Source organism: Lissotriton vulgaris, chromosome 3_1 (assembly GCF_964263255.1).
Source record: "Lissotriton vulgaris chromosome 3_1, aLisVul1.2, whole genome shotgun sequence".
NCBI lineage: Eukaryota > Metazoa > Chordata > Amphibia > Caudata > Salamandridae > Lissotriton > Lissotriton vulgaris.
The window spans coordinates 508180563-508202741 of NC_141689.1; the positions used below are offsets into that span (position 1 = coordinate 508180563).

Below are 22179 nucleotides of genomic sequence, written 5' to 3' on the forward strand. Positions count from 1 at the left end.
TAAATAAATGTTATATTAATATTTGAATTTTATTTATATAAAAAGTTATATTTTTAAAAGTAGTATATGTATTACTTTTTATTGTGTTTTGTTTTAAAAAAATATTTTAATGTGCTTTTTTAATATTGTTTTTATTAAGTTGGTTATAAAATATATGAATATTGGTTTAATAATTACATAGTTTGCGCCGGAGTCTGCTTATGATAAAAAAATATTAATTTAGTATATGTATTCAAATTTGCAGATGGCCAGACCGACGCTTACGATGGCCTCTAGGAGCCCGTTGGTTGGAGCATAATACCCTACAATGCCTGCTCAGGCACACCCGTAGGGATTATGATGTCCCTTTCTGACAGCCTTTCCATGGTGGTTCGACCGCCATAGAAAGGCTGTCAGAAAGGGACTTTGGAGGGCCGTAGCAGGGCCCCCGTCCCCTTAGGCCTCCGCTATGGTACTCACTGAAACATCCATGCCCTGTTTGCGAGGCACCGCGTAGTGCTTGCCACACAGGGCAGGGATGTTTCCAAACAAGCATTTTAGCATTGTGACTAGGGCGGCATCCCTTTTCTGGGCTGCAGCACAATCCTCACTGCAAAAATACATGAATTGTAATTTGAAGGCCAGGACCACCACCTACTTGTCAGGCAGCCCCAATCCCGAAACGATGTTGATCAGATGCTCATCTGGCCAGCATTGTGGAGAAGTGTGGCTCACTGGCTAGAGGAGGCAGACCTGGAAGCAGAGGTCAGCCCAGGACCAAGGTTCAATTCCCGGCTCTGCGGGGTCTTGAGTCCTAAAATGTCCATGGACTCGACAATTCTCACTCCGGTGCCTACTCGATTCACGGGTTCACACTCTGCGACTCTGGGCAATAGCTTGCTTAATCTCCACAACGGCCCCTCCCGGCGGGATGCCTGGCTTTCACCTTGCGGATCCCCTGCCGGGGTTATCTCACAGGGTAATACCAGGACGGGTTCCCTAAGCAAGCGCTTAGAGACTGGTTGGTGATTTGCGCTATATAAATTCCTGTACATTTACATTGTAATGAGGGCCTTAATGTTAAAAAACATTTATATGAATTTTTACAGTGGCATGTTTGAAAATAGATTAAAATATTTTTTATGTGATTATATTATTAAAAATGTTGCATATTGTATATTATTAATATCAATTTTTGTTTTATTATTTCACACTTTATTAAAGTTATTATAATGTTGAATATATATTAATTTATAAAAGATTATCCATGCAATTTCAATACTTTGGTCCCCAATATTTACTTTACACAATGCAAAGTAGATATATTTTTAACTCAGTATTTTTTCTGCAATATTTTTACATTGAAATATTTTGTATTATAATATATTGCTTGTCAATATCCTGTCATAGAATCTGACTGAAGTTCTCCCAATGGAATACAATTCATGTATAATATTACATCACTGTGCTGCTAGAAGTTGTAAAATTCCCAGAACTGTTAGTCAAGGAATAAGAGTTCCACCACCTAGTACACATGCTCACAATATTACAGTTGAATGCGTTGTTCAGAATAGGACTTCCTTTCTGTTAGCAAATGTTCAACTATCAAGTCCAATAGAGTTATTATTCTTCATTAATATTCATTTAAAATACATGATTTATTCTTAGGTCAGATATTATTAACTTTGCCAATGAAATATCCAAGCCATACCTTTAAATAAAAAGCCAATTTAGGAAAGGGAGCATGTCTCCAAGCCATTAAAATGGCAGAATCCATTGTGTAAGAAATCATGTGAATCCTAAACATATAGCCATGGCTATATCCCTAGATCAGTTTTAAATTGTAGTTAGTAACACATTTGAAATTGTGTAAATATTAGGATGTATGTATTGATAGTGTAACTTACAGACGTGGAACAACGGCAAGTATGACAGTATGTTCAGATGGTTTTGTTGCTCGTATTGATCTGTAAAGAAAAAATGTATATATCAGCAATTATTTTCAAATACAAGATTTTCAGTTGCTGATTTTTAAAGTTGTGCTTTTTTTATATTTGCATATTTAATTTATTGCCAAAACACTTACTTGCTAATCAGATTGCCTAATTAGCATGCTACTCAACATTTCAAGCAGAAAAATACTCAACTACATTGTTTTAAAACAGTGTTGTAACTTTGCATTTCAAGGTCGGTTCTAATAAATGCTGATTTGATATATAGAAAACCCAGCATAGCATTAACTTGTGGTGGAGGGCTACAGATAGGCAGACATTATTTTAAAATTAACATTGTCTCACAAATTCAGAGTAGTTAGGAGGCTGGCAGAAAGACTTAAGTGTCATACAAAAATGTACTTAATCAGCAAGTAAAACTAATAATCAAAAGGTGGTAATTATTCCCAGAAGCTGTACAAGAGGAGGTTAAAGAAATAAATAAAAGTAAGCAAATTTACCCATATGTATGTCAAAACAAGTGATGTACCAAGAAAAAGCAGATAAAAAAGAGAATTACGATGGCGGGCGGATCGTAGCAGTGTTTGGGACCGCGTGCCAGACATGCCGCAGTCCCACTACTGCTATTAGGATGCGCCCGCCAGAACCATGGCTTTTAACATTGTGGGCGGTGCTACTGGCTGTAGCACCGTACACAATGATAAAACTGCTTGTACTGCATTTCCCTGCACTACGTGGCAGGCACCACGTGGTACCTGCCACATGGTGCATGGAAATGCAGGGGTGTACAATGGGTACCCCCAGTGCAGCGACACCCTCACAAACAAGGGCGGCCCACAACAGGCCCCCAAACCCAATCCCGGCCAGCCTCTCCATGGCGGCATCCCCGCCATGTAAAGGCCTTACTAAACCCACATTCTGATTTGGTGACGGCGCCTGCTCGGCACCGCTACCATCTCAGGGGCCCTGAACCGTCCGCCAGGCAATTGGTGAGATTGCCTATGACAGTGCCAAAAAGCATATTGTAGTACATTTAGTAGTACTACAACAGTGCTTTTCACATACTACAAAATACTTTTCACTAACCTACCCAGTTGCCACCTCCACCACTCATATCTTTTCTCTCTGGAGTTCTCCACCTCGGTTACCGAGATTACAGACAAGTGCACATACATTTTTGTAGCAAATGTGGGAGGGACAAAGGAGTAGCGGTATAAGAGGGTATATTTACTAGAAAATGGGAGAGATTTAGGAAGGGGAGGGAAAGGTTAAGAGAGAATTTAGGACCCAAGCATGCACACACAAACGAGTAAGCACATTGCTCTTCACAAACTGTTCCTCTAAAACTACTACAGCCCAATAAAGTCCCAAAACAGTGTTAAATGTACTCAGACCATGTGTGGTGCTGGAATTGAAGTTCAGCACTGCACTTGGCCAACCACTGGAACTGCAACACTCTTGCTCAGGAAAATATGGAGGCAGCAATTTAAAATAAAACCCAAAAGGAAATACCTAGGTGTAAACATAGACTCAGAAATAGTGAATAGGGAAAAGGGGTAGATTTACACCTCAGTTTAAGAGTAAATATACATGTGAGTTAGTCTACATATGTATATTCACGTTTGTGAATAGGGCCCATGTAAATGTACTCTTACACTTTGGAATAAGCCTAAAAAAAATGTACTAGTGCAAAGTTACTAATAGTAACTTTTCCCACATAGATGGAGGTTCCCCCATCGGGACAGAGTTTTCCCTATGGTGAATTTTAGGGAAAAGTAAAAAAGTTGTTTATTAAACTTTAAAATCGCTCAGAAAAAATATTTGAATGACAAATATTAAAAAATTATTTTCTATATAGAACTGATACAAATATCTTACAGCACTATTATATTTAATAAGTATTGATAAATAATTTGAATATATTTCATTAATGTATATATATTTAATGATTTAACCCCAAAAAACTAATGTAAACTGTTTATTTTTCATTTGTTTATTTGTATTCAATATATAATAACAGTTGCTTAAAGCTATGCGTAGAATTCATTTTAATTAATGTAACTATTTTTTCAAAAAAGGAGTTACATTTATTTTTAATTTTAACAAATGTATTCAAATAATGTTAATAAAATCATATAGTTTCTTTAGTTGTTAATATTATTCTAACATTAAATACAATGTATATGTTTATATGTATTTTTTAAACATAAAATCAGCCATTTGTTTTAACATTTTTCCCAGTGGGGTTTTATGTACAGTCCCTGCCTCATTATTTTCTATGGAATGGTGTTACAGTTCCAGTGGTTGGCTAAGTGTGGTGCTTGACTTACTTCAGGTCTGACACAGAGTACATAACAACAGTTTTAGGTCTTTACTGGCTATAGTAGTGTTAAAAGGCCAGTGTGGGAATAGGAATGTGCTTACTCTTTTGTGGGTGGGTGTCTGTCCCTCCCTAAATCCTTCATTACTCCTTCCTAAGCCCCCCATTTAGTAGTAAGTATTCCCCTTTTTCTAGAAAATCCCCTTTCACTCCTGCATGTTCTACTAAAACGTGGGCTTACACCTGCGGAGCTGTCCGCAATCAGGGTGCAGATTTCCATATGGAAAAGATAAGACAGGCATAGGCCTCCACATGTACGTTTGTGAATAGAATTTTACAGTATGTGAGTAGTACTACTAAACGTACTACAAAATGCAGATTAGGAACAAGTTCCATTGTATTGAAAGAGGGAATAGCAACCAGCCAGAACAAAATTAGTAAATGTGCGAGTAAGGAATAGAAAATAAAATTCTGTGCCAAGTTAAATAACAATGACTTGTTTATATGCAGTGCTTCAGCGCTTCATACCACACTTGTGGGGTTTCAAGGTGATGTAAAGAACAGGAGTAAATCCTGCACAAAATACTCATACTAAATTGCAGTTTGTGACCTGAAAATTACCACATGCCTTAGCAGCAAGCCGAGAAGCACCAAGCCATCCTGCAGGGAGAAGGAATCAAAAAAGAAATAAACTAGAACCAAAGAAAGTCCATTTGCAATGTGATTTTCAAAGAGATTGTAATAGGCAGATGACTAAAGATTGTGAAAGAGATTAGAAAGTGAAGAAAGCAGTTATTTTTCCCTCATGATATTGTAAGGACATAAGCACATGCCTTTGCATAGCAGGAAGTAGAAAGTAATAAATCAAAAGACATGAAGCAACATGCAATCTACTTTTACTACAGACTGGTATGAAAGAAGCATTACATGAAGCATAAAAAATTATGAAAGGACATTTTAAAGGGAAATTAGGGCCACAAGGATAATTTCGGTAACACAAATCGCATTCTAAAAATTTCCCTGCTTCTGGAGAATGTAATGTGAGATTCAAAAAAGTTAAATCAATATGTGGCATTAGTTGCTAATTCAAGGATGAGATGTTTGGATTCACAGATGGATAGCTCTTTTAGTTCAACTTAAAATTGAAATTATCATGACCTCATTATAAAAAGATAAAACTAAAATAATCAAGTACTTTATCATCTCCCAAGAAAAATAATTCAAACAAAAATCTTCATAGGGAACAGTTAGAGATAAGCTGAGGCACAGGTAAGGCAACCAAACTGAGACTTTAGCATTCATTAAATGATAAAGACTCTGTTTATGATTTCATAATTACATGTTTTTAAAAAAAGATATTGGCTTTTGTTCAAAGGATATGAAACCAGTGTCCCTACGATTTATTTCTAGAAGGACATTGTTTTTGCATACATTTCTACACTTAGGTGAAACTGTCAACTCCAAGATTCTACCTGCAGACTTTTTCAAAGCATTAGCACAAATTCATGGTAAAGCATCTCTTTTAGGAGCCATTTTGTGTCATTTCAATATTGGATGCTCGACTCTTTATTGGCAATAGACTCAGCAGCTGCCCATTTCATGAAACACCAAACTTATTTATGGCATCATCCTGTGAATTGATGATCCACACAGTCCATTATAAAAGTGTGTTTATAAACTTTCAACAAACACGGCGGCATACTGAAGCGTTTATCCGTATGACATTGAATCACATTATAATGGATTTAGAATGGGCTGTGCCTTTCCAACGACAAAATGAGTATGCTACTTGATGCTACAATTCAGTTGAATAGTTTGAGGATTGTGTATCTTTGTAAAGTCGATTTAGATTATAAGGCTTTTGCTGTCCGCGTGAGAATCAGTCGTTTTGCTGAACAGTGTTGGTATACAGTACCAGACATTTAAGGGGTATAATAACATGATTTAAACACAGATCCAGCAACAGTATTTCAAGCCATCTATTGTATCTCATATAAGAAGAAGATCAATACCTGGTATAAGATGTACTTATAGACAGGCTGCACATATTGGAGTCGACTCGATTCCGATTCGGGAAAAAAAATGTCCGTACGTTTTTCATCCGGAGCCATCGCCATACGATTCGTACCCGTCCATCCGATTCGCGTAGTACGATCTGTATTCCGTCAATTCGTCCGAATCGTCGCGATCCATACGTATTGCAAGGCTGAAACAGTGAACCGTACGACTTGTACACATGCCGTACGACCCGACGAGTACGATCCGGACCGGGGTATGAGGACACGATTCGTAAGGGTCCACATCTGGTAAGGGCGATTCGTACGGAAAAGCACACAATCACATACACACCGTACGGTGCGTACACCCCATGATAGCAGGGGTACGGTGCGTACCCCTGCGATCATGGGGTGTACACACCGTACACCCCAAGATCGCGGGGTACGGTGCGCACACCCCGTGATCGCAGAGGTACGCACCGTACCCCTGCGATCACAGGGTATACGCACCGTACTCGGGAGGGTGGGGGCGTTCCGTACCTGTTTCGGGCAAACTCTGCTTTTACGGCTGTTTTCAGCTCCCGTAGAAAAAGGGTTGTACGGTGCATACCGGACACGAATCGTACTTGCCGGGTCGGAAAAAGCAGCCACGAACTGTACAGATGTTGCGTACAGCGGGTACCGAGGGAGATTCGTGCGGAGATTCAAGTCGTACGGTCTTTGTATGATTCGTACGGAGTCCTGCTCTTGGTACCAATCGTACTTCGTCGTACGTACGGGGGAGGTTGCAGGGTACGATTCGTATGGGGAAAACGCTACGAACGGCTATTCAGAGCGGTTTTCCCCGAATCGGAATCGATCCCAACCTGCATGGGACAGGAGAGCACCATGTCTGCTTTCTCATTCCCACACTGGAAAAAGTTTGTTTAAAGTAGCCGTCGTTGTTAGGAAGACTTTGGGAATAACGTAAGCACAGATCGAGGATGTGTAATGCCTCAGTAAATAGCCAATTATTTTTCCTGAGTCTAGTATCAATCACTTTCATTAACCCAGAAATGTGTACGCTTTAAGAAATATAATATAGTGTGTCTTTACTATTTCATATAGAAACGTACGTTACTTTTCACATTTGGATTTATGGAGAACTAGTGCTGAAGCTTAACCACAAATACAATTCAATGACAAAGTTTAAAGAAAGCATCTAATTCCAGCAATATTTAATAGAACATTTTATTCACGTCACATACTCGTGATAGATTCATTAACCAGTGACACATTAGAGTAGGATCCCTCAAAGAGTTTCCTAAAAACAATGTGGCTTTTTCTCAAAGGCCTTTAAGAATACATAAAATAGCACTCCAGTAGTACTCTTATTTCCTATTACATGATTTAGGAATATTATCAAAATAACTAGAACAGGGAACATTCATAACAACCAATACAAGTTGTGCCCTCCTTCCACATTTACCAAGTTGAATGTTTCAGAGTCGATGCACAAACACAAGTAAGAGTACGTAAAAGAGTAATCCTGTAGCACTACCTTCCGTACTTATAAATGCTTTTGGCATCCCTCCCCAGAGTGTTGTACAAAGACGAGATCCTTTTATTCTTTGTTGTTTAGTATTGAAATCTTTGGAGATTTGAATGACAGATTCGTTTTGGGCGATTATCTACTCACATGCAAGATCTGCAGTAGTTTTATTAAATGTACCTTGGAATTGCTTTGTTGCAGGCTGTGACTTCAATTCCATGGTTTGTGGCTTATGACATTTGCCCTCTCCCTTTGGTAGGATAAGATTATATGGGTTTTACTGTATAACTTCCTTATGCTTCTGCATTTAATAGGATAAAAAAGATGGGTTTCACTGTACAAGTTTCTGAAGTTATGAAATCTTGCAGTTTATTTTTTTATTATGCTTGGATACTTTTATATATCACTGTTTATGCCTTGTCAGTAGTAGTATGTGTACACTCTATTAGAAAAATTATTCTCATTGCTAGTAATATGCCCTAGAGGTGAACACTTCTTATACCCTATTCTCATGAACATCTTGGAAAACAAGCATAGTCTTTTAATAGTTTTTATTTGCTTGAACTACCTGTCCGGGTGCTTGCCTGATTAAGAGGCTGCAAAGTGTAAAAATGCAGCAGCTTGGCTCTTGTTAAAGATTCCGTGCGGTTGCCAATTTCTATTCATTAGACGAGCTGTATTTGCTTCGATTTTTAATTTTTTACAACTTTATCATTTTTATGTTATACAGTATCCAAAAGGGAAAAAAAACTTATGACAAGTTGACAGTATATATGAATAGCACGTGCAGTCATAACAAAAGAGTAATAAAACACAGTCCCAGATGACTTCTCACAACTAGCCCAGCTTTCCTTCGGTCCTTAAAATGTTGGGCAGTGTAGCTCTCATGACCCTTGACTGTGACTGCAGAATACCCAGACTAGTGTGATAGTCAAAATATTCCAACCTGCCTATATTTGACGTTAACCCACCCCTGGTGGGTCCATGCTCTCTTCAAGTGGTGTGGATGGGCATGTTCCACCAGTGGCCCCATAATTCCTGAGTGGACCCCACATATCTTTAGGTCGTGAGGAGCGCTGAAAGGTGATGGCATATAAATTGCTATTCGTGTTGCAATATGTTAAACTACTCAGCCAATTCTTAAATGTAGGAGAAGCTTTACGCCCCCAATGCAAGGCGATCTCTCGTTTTGCCAATAGTAGGCTGAGGATTTATTTCTGAAAGTTGGCTACATAGCCCAGGAGCGCGACCTCTGGTGTGGGCACCACATCAGCTCTATCATGTCCCCAAGCACCTTATGTACTTCCTCCCAGTAGGCTCGAATTTTGGCTCGAGTCCAAGTAAGATGAGCGAAGCTTCGCATTTCAGACAGGTATGTGATTTGATCGTATCTAATCTGTGGGTTGCAGCCGGGGTGACATATGCCCTACATAGGAATTTATAATGTATAAGCTTGTGGAGCCTATTTTAAGATATCATTTTTGTCATGGAACAGCATTTGAACCATTGATCATCTAGAATGGGATGTCCCAAGTCCTCCTCCCAGGCACTATGGATTTTGTCATCTATAACAGGGATTATGGAAGAGCATTCACAATATAGTTTAGAAATTAAGTGCGTTCCCTTGTCAGATTCGATCGTCAGTGTGAGTGGGTGAAGGAGTCCGGCTCAAGGGGAAAACAGGGTAAAGTCACCTTGAGAGCTGAGCGTACCCGGTCCATGACAAACCTGTCCATGAAAGAGGCTGAGTGGAAATGCTCTTCCTCCGTCACTTGGAATATATGCCCACCGGGAAACAGGTCCCCAAATTTGGTAATGTCAATTTTAGCTAACGTGCGCTGCACCAAATTTTCCCCAATGATTGGAGAAGTGTGGCTCACTGGTTAGAGGCGGCAGACCCTGAATCAGAGGTCAGGCCCGGGACCAGGGTTCAATTCCCGACGCGGCAGGATCTTGGGCACAGTGTCCGCGGACTCCTTAATTCTCGCCTCAGTGCCTACTCTAACCCACTAATAATAATAATAAAGCCATTTGTAGAGCGCCTGGTTACACTTGAAACAGTGTGTTCCCGCGCTATGGATACAGTCCCCCCGTGAGCAAGCCACCAGCAAAAAGTCACTGAGACATTACCAAAATCAACTATTGTTTTTTTTTACATACGTGGTAAGAGATGAGTTTTCAGTTTGAGGCGGAATCTTGCTTCCGATGGTTCCATTCGGAGTTCAATAGGGAGTTTGTTCCAGTAGTTCCCGGCCAAGTACCTGAAAGATCCACCTCCCATTCTTGCCTTGTAGATGCGAGGCACTCTGAACAGCATGCTCCCTAGTGATCTCAAATTGCGTTTTGGGCAGTGAATGGATAGAAGCTTTTGCAGATATGCCGGCCCTTTCCCGTGGGCAATGCGATGTGTAATGCATAACGCTTTGAACCTGATACGCTCCTTAATGTGAAAAGCAAATGGAGCGTCGCCAGGGCTTGCTTCCCTGATGCTCTTCTAGGCAGGTTCAGCACTAGGCGGGCAGCAGCGTTTTGGACACATTGCAGCTGCTGTAGCCCTTTCTTACTTAGGCCGATAAACAGGGAGTTACCGTAATCCAGGTGGGGGGTAACTAAATCATGTATCTAAGATTTCCTGGAGCTGATGGGCAGGAGATCCAGTACTTTCCGTAAGGTTTTGAGGATTCCATAGCATCTGCCAGTCACCCTTCCAATATGTTGTCCGAAGGACCAACTGGAATCCAGCAGGACACCTAAATTCTTCACCGTCTCTGAAGGGGAGGGTGTCGACCCTAATTCGGACGGCCACCACGCTGATGACCATATTGATGGTATTCTCCCAATTACCAACAACTCTGTCTTATCACCGTTGAGGCGCAAGCAGTTATTATTCATCCAACTGGCAACAGCCGAAAGGCAGGTGGAGAAGTTCACTGCAGCCTCACTCTGGCCCTGAGCAAGAGTGATCATTAATTGAGTATCATCGTCATACATGACGATGTCTACTCCAAATGATTCCACGATTCGGGCCAGGGGTTCCATATATAGATTGAATAATGTCCAGCTCAAGCTCGAGCCCTGTGGAACCCCATGCTTTAGCCCTCGAGGGGAAGATTTGAATGGGGGACAGTGCACTTGAAAGCTTCTGTCCTCTAAGAAGGATCTTATCCACTCATGGGCCGATCCTTCCACTCCGATTTCCATAAGACGGGCTAGCAGTGTGGTGTGCGATACGGTGTCAAACGCCGCACTTAGGTCTAATAATACCAACGCTGCTGTCCGCCCCTCATCCGCTATTTGCCAAGTAGCTCCGTGGAGAGTAGGATGGCTGTTTCCGTGCAATATCTGGCTCTAAACCCAGACTGAGTTGGGTGCAAAAGGTGACCTTCTTCTAGGTGTTCCATCAGCTGTAGATTAACTATTTTCTCCACCACCTTCATACAGAACGGGAGAAGAGAGATGGGGCATAGGTTCTGTAACTGGGAAATGTGAAGGTTGGGTTTCTTTTTCAGGGGGATCACCTGAGCCCTTTTCCACGAGTCTAGCACATGGCATTCCTGAAAAGACAGAGAGGCCATGTGACTAATGTGATCTATTACCCCTTCAAGGACACTCCTGAAGCTCTTGGGTGGGGCAGCATCATTGGGGGAGCCTGACTGAATACTCTTTGCAATGCTAAGCATTGCCTGCCTATCCGGGACTTTATAACAGTTTAAATGCGGGACTGTGGCATGGCTCTTTCCCTTATCACACTGGCTAGAGGACACATCCATCCTGGCCGTGAAGGAGGCATATATTTTTTCCACTTTGTTGACAAAGTGGTCCGCAATGGATTCACATAATTCGTCAGAAAAAGTATCTTGCGCAGTTAATCTTTCAGGGGCTGTGAGCTCTTTATATATAGCAAATAATTCTTTAGACGGGTTGTCCGCAGTTTCAATTCTTTATTTAAGGAATACACCCTTTGCCACTCTAATAAGTTTGTGATATTTTTTCAGTTCAGTTCTGTATTGCTGTTTGCACCCTGAATCGTAGTTTTTACGCCATCTGCGTTCTAACTTTTTACAGAAAGCTTTAGCTTCTATTAGCTCTTTGCTAAACCATGGAGCAGTTTAAGTCCGCCTTACGGGAGTCTTGTTTGTCCAAGGTGCAACAGTGTCTAAGGCCTTCACCATCCACTCCTCATGTACCCTCCACGCCTCCTTCAAAGTATCGCTCCAAGGGGGCGGTTCCTTCAACAGGACCTTCCTATAAGCTTCCTGGGTGAATGTTTTCCAATTCCTACGTTTATGTGGCAGGAGTTTTTGCTCCTCAAGTTCACCTAAGCCTCGTATCACCTCTAAAGGAATTAGGCAGTGGTCCGACCAAGGAATTCTAATCGGGGGAGAGACCGTCATTCCATCCCAGTTGGCAAAAATTGGATCCAGCAGGTGGTCCAGTTGGTGTGCACCAAACTGTGCTGTCGTGCCCAGTGTCGTAATTTGATGGTGATCGGGTTAGCGTTAAGCTTTGCTACACAAATTTTCCCTTAACTTGGCTATGGTATTCGGAAGCCATTTTGAAAACGCTGGCGTCCATTTTATATGAACGTGCTGCCTCGTGGTCAGCATGTCCTTTGTCCTTCCTCTGTACCACTGACCACTCAAACTTGCCCAGCAACAGGCTATTTTTAGTACCGGTCAAGCTTGCACATGCGCAGTTAAACCCTCTGTACTAGTGTATCGCTTAGGAATGTTCTCCATACTGACCAGTGGTGTTGTAACCCCTCTCATGAGTTGGCTGTGTTCCAAAAATGACCTTATATGTACCTAAACTTTGTAAATGTGTTCCGCCTACTCTTTTTATTACTGTAAAACTGTATAAAAGAGGTCTCGCACCGATGTTTGGTGTGATACTTCTTGCATTGCCGAAGGGTGCTGTAGGAATGTACCACCACCCCATGGGGTCTTAATAAATTTGTCTTTTGCATTTTCCAGTTTCCGTGCCAACGTCTATTTTATGGTGTAGCGGGTTTTGCGGAATATGTAGGCCTGGAGAACCCAATACCACACCGGAGGACGATAAATCAGAAAGCCGCTGATGGTGTTTTTAGGGGAGATTTTTATCGTAAAAAATCCTGCCTCACTGTTCAGCAGCTTAACTTGATCTAAAGTGCACAGCTACTCACTTTTATGGATCACCGCTATCCCCCTCCCCTCTGGAGTCCCCTGTAAACTCTTAACAAGCAGTATCCTGAAGGAATAGCTTCGAGGATTTCTGGAGAAGAAGGCTCGTCCAGCCACGTCTCGGTTAGAAAAAGCACATCTAACCTATGGTCCACTAAAAGATCGTGGATTTCTAATTTGTGCTTCTTCAGAGAGCGGCCGTTTAGCAGCGTCATCCTAACTTTCTCTGCCTCGTTTCCCATGTCCCTTGGGGTACGGGGTCAAATGCACAGTCGGAACAGCAGAGAGGAAGTGTTTCCACCTGCATTTTATGCCAGCATCTGCCCTAACTCTAGGACATAAGTTGAATAGTTGGTCTCTGGTATAGTAGAGTCTACCTACTTGTACGCTCTCGCAACGGGCAGGGGGTCTGGCCCCAGGCCCGGTCCGACCGCGGCGCGCCCGCTGCACACGTCCGCTGTCCTTCCCGCATAAATAGTGGGGGTCAGGCGCAGGAGCAGGACAGCGTGACTAGAGCGCTAACTTGATTCCTGCAGTGCCCGGAAGTGTTGGGCTGCCTCACCCTCCGCATTACAAACGCCCACAAGGACACGGAGGAACAGGGCAGGCCTCAGATGTTATCCACAGTGAGTAATTATACAATGATTGAGATCTTAAACTGATTTTAAAAAGTTCAAAAATATCGTGGTTAAAAAACCATTAAATGTAGCATCAATAGCGCCAATCAGCAATTGCTCAATGGCATGCAGCCAGCTCTCACCAAGTGGATGCGTCTGTCTCTGCCACCGACAGACCTTCATCCACAGCGCGGCCCGAGCAAAGCACCCTTTTTAATCAGGGGCAGGACAGCCTGACTAGAGCGCTAACTTGATTCCTAAAGTGCCCGAAAGTGTTGGGCTGCCTCACCCTCCGCATTACAAATGCCCACAAGGACGCGGCGGAACAGGGCGGGCCTCAGATGTTATCCACAGTGAGTAATTATACAATGATTGAGATCTTAAACTGATTTTAAAAAGTTTAAAAATATTGCGGTTAAAAAACCCATTAAATGTAGCATCAATAGAGCAAATCAGCAATTTCTCAATGACATGCAGCCAGCTCTTCAATGGATGCGCCTGTCTCTGCCACCGACAGACCTGCATCCTCTCTGCAACTCTGGGCAATAGCTTGCTTAATCTCCACAACCGCCCCAACAGCGCTGGGATGCCTCGCTTCACCTTGGGGGTGCCCAGGAGTGGGCACTTCACAGGGAAAGCCAGGATGGGTTCCACAGCGGTATGCGTACAAGTACTTTGAGAACCCCTGGGGGAGATATGTGCGCTATTATTAATATTATTATTATTATTATCATTAGGGATGGGCAGTGCTGAGGAGTACAGAAGGGGGGCACTGGTCATGCACCTCAATTTATCCCAAGCCCAAGTGGTGGTGGAGACAGTTTTGATGTCTTTGGTGTCCCTGGCAAGGCCCTCGGGCAACACTGCGTGTAGGGAGCCTGGAAGAACTAAATCCACCTCTGGTCACAGATATGGAATTCGCACATCAGGATAGAACCAAGAGTATGCCTAGCTGCACTGGGCCACCAAATAATAGAGCCTGACATCAGGGACACTGAAACCTCCCTTGTCGTAAGGCAATGTCAATATCTGCCACCTCACCCTCGGTCTCCTACCCCCACGTCAATCAAATCAAATGAGAGCGCAGAGTTGTAAAAAAACTGTTCGGTAGTGGGATCGGAATGTTGTTAAAGAGGTATAAGAATTTCGGCAGCACAATCATTTTGATCAAGGCGACCCGCCCCACGATGGAGAGGGGGAGGCGCAGCCACAACGTCAACTTGCATTTCCAAACGATGAATTGCTTGGCCATAATTGAGTCTAAGCATTTGGCCAGTGTCCAGATGAATGTGCACGCCCAGATATTCAACAGAGTCAGAACACCAATCACGGGGGAACTTGCATTCCCTCCGTACTGTGCTAGATGTTAAAGGGAAGATACTTTCGCCAGTTAATGCCTAATCCAGAGAACTGGCTGAATCGAATGATATCCCTTATCAAAGGGTCGAGGTTCTCCTGTGGTTCCTGCACATAAAGAATAACATCATCAGCGTATAGAGAAACCAGCAAAGGTCCGGTATTAAATTGCAGGCCCCTGTGCATGTGTTTTTCTTGAAAGTGGCGGACTAAAGGGTCCATTGCTAGGACAAATAAAAGAGGCCACAGGGGACAGCCCTGCCTAGTTCCTTGCGATAGCGGGAATGGGCGTGATAAGGAACCATTAACGTACAATCTCACGGTAGGACTGCTGTATAGCATCACCGTGTTGGCTACAAACCCCATCGACATACTCATGTGTAGCATCACGGACACGAAAAAGGGCCACTCCAAGGATTCAAAGGCCTTCTCCGTGTCCAAGAGAACGGCCGTTGCGGGAATCTCTGGGGTTATTCTATGTAGGACTGCAAATAATGTGTCTAGATTCGGCGAGGTAGACCTTTGTGGAACGAAGCCTGATTACATTTGGCGCAATGATTTTGTCCATTAATAGGGCGAGGTGGAGCGCAATCATTTTCACTAATATCTTGTAATCTAAGTTTAATAAGGAGAGCGGTGGATACGCAGTGAGGTCCAAAGGGTCTTTGCCAGGTTTGGGGAAAAGTATAATGACTGCTTCTCTAAGCGTAGGGGGTAACATATTCCGCTCAAACGATTCAGCATACACTTCTGTCAACTTAGGGGCCAGCAAGCCTTATAGGTCTTATAGAAAAGGCCTGTTAAGCCATCTAGGCCCGAGGCCGTGGAGCCATTTAATGCCTCTATTGCACTAACAACCTCCTCCTTTGTAAATGGCTTTGCCAAGAAGTCCTGCATGTACTTCTCCAAATACACCAGGGCTATCTCAGAATGATAAGTCTCCTGCGCGGCAGAGTCCGCCGCAGCACGGGAAGTGTATAGGGTGGAGTAGTATTTTAAGAATTTGTCTCTGTTGTGGTAGTTAACAATGGACCAGAGGTGGACCTCAGTTCAGTAATATAGGCTTTATTGTAGGGGGGCCGCAGCATGCTCATCAGTGTGTGGCCAGGGCTCTCCCACTCTCCATATCTACTGACTACTGCATATTTGCTTAAAAAATGGGACTCTCACTCCGCAGATTCCCAAAAGTCGGTTAGTAATTCGATCCGGCGATTTGTCTGGTCTGGAGTCGGGCTGACCAAACATTCCCTGTCTAGATCTATCAGTTGCTGCTTGAGATGGGACAAAGTGGATCGCAAGTCTCTCAGCACCCCAGAATGCTTTGCAATACAGATTCCCCTAATGTAGGCCTTAAAAGCCTCCCATAGCATCGCCCTTGAGTCTACCGAGCCGTGTTTAAAGTGAAATAATCCTCTGTGGCCTCACCCACCTCAGACAAGAACAAGTCGTCCTGCAGGGCCCGGCTTGGGAAACGCCAATATCGTTCATAAAGTACAGGGAAAATGGTCCCAGTTTGCGCAACTATTTATAGATATTCTGTCTTACTACATAAAAGGCGTTCACCACATACATGTATCATTACTCATTGTTAAACAAAGTGAACAATAAAGCTTGCAATATTCAAAGTCTGATTGTATTTATTCTTACTCTCGTGTAGGTTATGAATTACTACATCACAGAAATAACTTTTTATCTTCAAAGTATATATGCATAATTTTCAAATCATCACAGCGATGGTGCTCTCAGTGAAGGAAGGAAGGGATGTGATCGGGTTTGTGAGGGTCTGGGTAAAGGTGGTGTAACATGGATAGCATCACATTAAAATCAGTAGGCCTTTACACTCAAGCTAGTACACATGTTCCCTAATCACATCACACATAGGCTAGACAAATCCATTGTATTGAGTCCTATGGCGGGCTGGGTTGGTGTAGTCTACGTTTCGACCCCTATATGTAAGGGCTATTCTTGCCTCATGTTGGGGTCTCCGTCAAGATAGATACAAAATGTGAGCACATTAATGTAACGGTCGTCGTCTGAACCGTCACTGCGTGGGCCAACGTGGGCTCCTAAAAGTTTTGGGCAATGCTCCTGTGGTCGAGCATACTCTTGCACCTATGTCACGAATTGGGACCAGTAGGAGACGATTTCTTTATTCAGTGCGTGCCTTGCACCATTCTGATAAGTTGTCAGCGTTTACTCTGCCGTCCAGAGAATATTGCATGCTTTATTGTTCACTTTGTTTAACAATGAATAATGATACATGTATGTGGTGAACGTCTTTTATGTAGTAAGACAGAATATCTATAAATAGTTGCTCAAACTCGGACCATTTTCCCTGTACTTCACTTAGCAACCCAGGTCCATGAGTTTTAGGGTACACCCCGTTTAAACTCAATAATATCGTTCATAGCCATCTGGTCTAGGGACCTGAAGATGAAGCACCACAGGGGAGTGGTCAGAATAGGTTATAGGGAGGGGAGAGAGTGACCTATACCACTGGCAGATACCTGATGTCAGCAACCAATAATCGATCCTGGTCCACATATCGTATTGGGCCACGTAATGTGTGGTATTGGCTTCAATTAAAAATTCTGGTCTTGGCACACTGGGCATTTTACGGTACAGGTACTTTGTCCTTTTTCGAATTAACAAAGCTAATACTGTCTTGCTAGGAGACTTCAATCCTCTAATGCAGGGCTCCTTTGTGTCCCCGAAAGTGGGAAGATTCTTCCTTTTCTATTGTAGCTGCACACGCTTTGAACCACCCCCCTTTGCAGCTCCCTAAGATTGTTAATGAAGGCCAATTTAGGAAGTCCTTAAAAACGTGGTTGTTCGGGCTACTTTTCTGAGGTCAATTTGTTTTGGTATTGTGTCTGGCAATATTGGGGTCTGCTCTCGTTACATCAGGACACTTTCTGGAGTAGTTCTGCACTCTAGTAATCCTTTGATTGATTGGAGCACAATATACTATGCCCATGTTTCAACCTGTGGCTAGAGAGGAGTATCGCTATGTTGGAGACATTTTAGAGGGGGAGTGCTACATTCCTTAATGCATGAACTTGAGGTTGCGTTCACATAAAACAGTGTACTGAAAGTATGTGGGTCTCCATACATTTACACAAAACAGCTGAAAATGAGACCGAATGATGTGATACTGTTTTTATAAGAGCATTGGTATTTTCTTTTCAATGTTTCCTCTATGCTAACGCTCGAATTCTATTCACGTTTTTGCTCCACCTAGTAGTGTTTGCGAAAGAATTTTAGATACTGTGTTCCTTAACCCTGGCTGTGCAGTATTTAGAGGTGGGTTAGTAGAACCCCTGTTCTCTCTTACCACCAGGTTCACCAGCTGGCTACATGAGTTTGATGGCCAGGCCAAATGCGATGTACTGACATTTCAGAACTCCAAAACATCTGAAATCAAAACCCAAAGCGTGTATCCCATTCATCACAGCAGATCTACCTTGGAAAATGACAGCCTCTTTGATAGCCCACATTTGGCTACAGCGATATTTACTGCACACTTCCAGTGGTATCCTCTGAAATTTTTTATACATTACTAAATATCTTTTACCATAATTTCTTAAAAAGTAACATCCCATTGACAGGCATGTCGAAACTACAGTTCCCAGCAACACCGCAAACCCTATCTCTGTGCAAATTTAAATGATTGACAAAAAAAAACATTATAATGGTCTAAACAATGCCAGATGGATACCAAATAGAGCGAGGGCCTGGTATGGCCATCTGATGGAAGCAGACACGAGTTTGAAATACCACACGAACCAGCGGAAGCTATGGTAATTGCTGAGCAATAAATAGATACTAAATTGATTAGTCAAGTCAAGTCAAGTCATAGAATTTGTATAGCGCACTACATACCCAGAGGGTTTCAAGGCGCTTAGGAAGGGGAGGAGGATTACTTGTCAAATATCCACGTTTTAAGTTGCTTTCTGAATACTAGGTGGTTCTGGGTAAGGCAAAGGTAAGCGGGGAGTGAGTTCCATGTTTTAGCAGCCAGGTATGAGAAGGATCTGCCTCCCATGGTGGTCTTGTTGATGCGAGGTACAGTGGCGAGGGCTTGGCTGGAAGAACGTAGTTGGCGGGAGGGGGTGTAGAAGGACAGACGTGAGTTGAGGCAATCTGGTCCGATGTCGTAGAGTGATTTGTGTGCGTGGGTAAGCAGACGGAAAGTGATCCTCTTATTGACGGGTAGCCAGTGGAGGTCTTTAAGGTGACCAGAGATGTGTTCGTTGCGTGGGATGTCTAATATGAGCCTGGCTGAGGCGTTTTGGATTCGTTGGAGTTTCTTCTGGAGTTTTGCGGTAGTACCTGCGTAGAGGGTGTTTCCGTAGTCCAGTCGGCTCGTGACCAGAGCGTGGGTGACTGTTTTCCTTGTTTCGGAGGGGATCCAGCGAAATGTTTTTCTGAGCATGCGAAGAATGTTGAAGCAGGAAGAGGATACGGCGCTGACTTGTCTGTTCATTGAGAGTGAAGAATCCAGGATGACGCCTAGGTTCCGTGCGTGGTCTGTCGGGATGGGTGCTTTTCCGAGGGCTTCTCGCCACCAGGAGTCGACCCATGCAGAGGGGGATGTACCTAAGATGAGGACTTCTGTTTTGTCCGAGTTCAGTTTCAGACGGCTTTGTTTCATCCATTCGGCAACTTCTTTCATTCCTTCGTGTAGGTTAGTTTTGGCGGTGCTGGGGTCATTGGTGAGAGAAAGGATCAGTTGAGTGTCGTCCGCGTAAGAGATGATGTTGAGGTTGTGTTGGCGTGCGATGGCCGCGAGGGGGCTCATGTATACGTTGAAGAGGGTGGGACTGAGTGAGGATCCTTGTGGTACGCCGCAGATGACTTCAGAGGCCTCGGACTTGAATGGAGGAAGGCGGACTCTCTGGGTTCTTCCGGTGAGGAACGAGGTGATCCATTCAAGTGCTTTTCCTTGGATTCCGATGTTATTGAGGCGTTGTAAAAGGGTGCTGTGGCAGACTGTGTCGAAAGCTGCAGAGAGGTCAAGGAGGATGAGGGCGACTGTGTCTCCATTGTCCAGTAGAGTTCGTATGTCGTCTGTTGCTGCGATGAGGGCGGTCTCAGTGCTGTGCTTTGCTCGGAAGCCAGATTGTGAGGGGTCGAGGGATTTGTTGGCTTCGAGGAAGGCGGCGAGCTGGTTGTTGACAGCTTTCTCGATGACTTTGGCCGGGAATGGAAGAAGCGAGATGGGGCGGTAATTTTTGAGTTCGGTGGGGTCTGCTGTTGGTTTTTTCAGAAGGGCGGTGAGTTCAGCGTGTTTCCAGTCTTCCGGGAAGGTGGCGGAGTTGAGGGAGCAGTTGATGACGTCTCGGAGGTGCGGTGCTATGACGGAGTCTGCTTTGTTGAAGATGTGGTGAGGACATGGGTCTGTGGGGGATCCTGAGTGGATGGAATTCATCAGGCGGATGGTGTCCTCAGTGGAGATTGGGTTCCAGACGTTAAGGGTGTTCACGGGGGGAAGATGATCAGCAAATGGTAGGGTGGGTTGGTTTCCGGGTTGGTTGTCAAAGCTGTTGTGGATGTCTGCAATCTTGTTGTGGAAAAATGAGGCTAGGGAGTCGCAGAGGATTTGAGAGGGGGTGATGTCGTTGGAGTTGGCCGAGGGATTGGAAAATTCCTTGACGATGTTGAACAGTTCCTTGCTGTTGTGGGCGTTGTTGTCAAGTCGATCCTTGAATGCTGTTTTCTTGGCTTTTCGGATCAATTGGTGGTGAGTGCGGGTGGCGCTTTTGAAGGCGTCCTTGGTGCTGGTGGTTGGGTCTTTTTTCCAGGCCTTTTCAAGGGAGCGGCAGAGTTTCTTGGACTTCTTGAGATCATCGTTGAACCATGAGGCCTTCTTGCTGCCAGGTTTGCTTTGACGTTTTTTCAGTGGTGCTAAGGTGTCAGCGGTGTTGGATAACCATAGGGTGAGGTTGGCGGCGGCTTCGTTGGCGTTAGAAGAGAGGGCTGGGGAGTTTCGAAGGAGCGATGCGGAGATTTGGTTCGTGGTGATTTTGTTCCAGTTTTTTTGCAGGGTAGGTTGGAGGTGGATGTTGGGTTTTGGTTTGTTGTAGGTGAAGTGAACGCAGCTGTGGTCAGTCCAGAGGAGGTCCGTGGTGTGGCTGAAGGAGACATGGTTGCTGGAGGTGAAGATTGGGTCGAGTGTGTGACCTGCGATGTGGGTGGGGGAAGTGACTAGTTGTTTAAGTCCGAGGTTGGCGAGGTTGTCCACGAGGGTGGCGGTGTTGTGGTCGTTGATCTTTTCAAGGTGAAAGTTGAGGTCTCCCAGAAGGATGTAGTCTTTGGAGGGGAGCGCGTGTGGAGTGATGAAGTCCGTGATGTCTTCACTGAATTTTGCGCGGGGTCCTGGTGGTCTGTAGAGGAGGGTGCCTCTGAGTGTGGTTTTGGGGTCGATGTGGATCTGGAAGTGAAGGTGTTCGGAGTTGGCGAGGTTGGCGTCAGAGCTGGTTGAGATGCGGATTGATTTCTTATGGACGATAGCGATCCCTCCTCCTGTGTGGCTGGTACGGTCTTTGCGAGTGATCTTATAGTCTTCAGGGATGGCAATGGTGATGTCTGGTGCGGAGGAAGCGTTCATCCATGTTTCCGTAAGGAAGGCGATGTCCGGAGAAATGGTGTCTAGTAGATTCCATAGGTCAATGGCGTGCCTGTGGACTGATCGGGTGTTGAGAAGGATGCATTGTAGGTGATTGGGGTCGGGGATCTGTGGTGTGGTCGTAGCGGAGATGTTGACGGTGCCGCTGAATTTGCAGGAGTAGCAAGAGAAAGGTCCATGGGTGTGTCCAGGAGCGGCTTGGACGCAGTTGGGGGCGCGATTCATTACTTTTAGCATTTTCAATGTTGCTTTGACTAATGTCTGTTTTTCCTATATGATTACAGACACAGTTCATCTAAAAAAAAAACATATAATCATCCAAACAACACAAATTAACAGTACCTCTTCGAATTATAAATTGCTTAGGACATCGATTACCACAATACGTTAATAAACAGATGTGTCCTTGTTTTTATTTTCTCAATATCGTCCGAAGGCACTAATCATTTGAAGAATCTTCACGATACTTTCCAAAACAAGTTAATCCTCCTCAGCTTTCTTTCCCCACTCTTCACGTAGGTGGCTCTCCAATCTCAGTCTGAACTAAAAAAACGTTCCTTATCTTTTGATGACAGGCCATTCCAGTTGCCTGTCCTGAGGAGACCCTGGGGTCGAAATGCATCAACAACACTAACCA

At 43.8% G+C, this 22179-nt stretch overlaps 1 protein-coding gene across 1 annotated transcript in view; it reads right to left on the reverse strand.

The window, feature by feature from the left end:
- PDE8B (phosphodiesterase 8B) overlaps positions 1-22179 on the reverse strand; it is a 1129923-nt gene that overhangs the window by 505158 nt on the left and 602586 nt on the right. The window contains exon 5 of the mRNA XM_086960753.1: positions 1887-1946. Within this exon, the coding sequence (XP_086816879.1) occupies positions 1887-1946 (60 nt within the window). The remainder of the gene's footprint in view (positions 1-1886; positions 1947-22179) is intronic.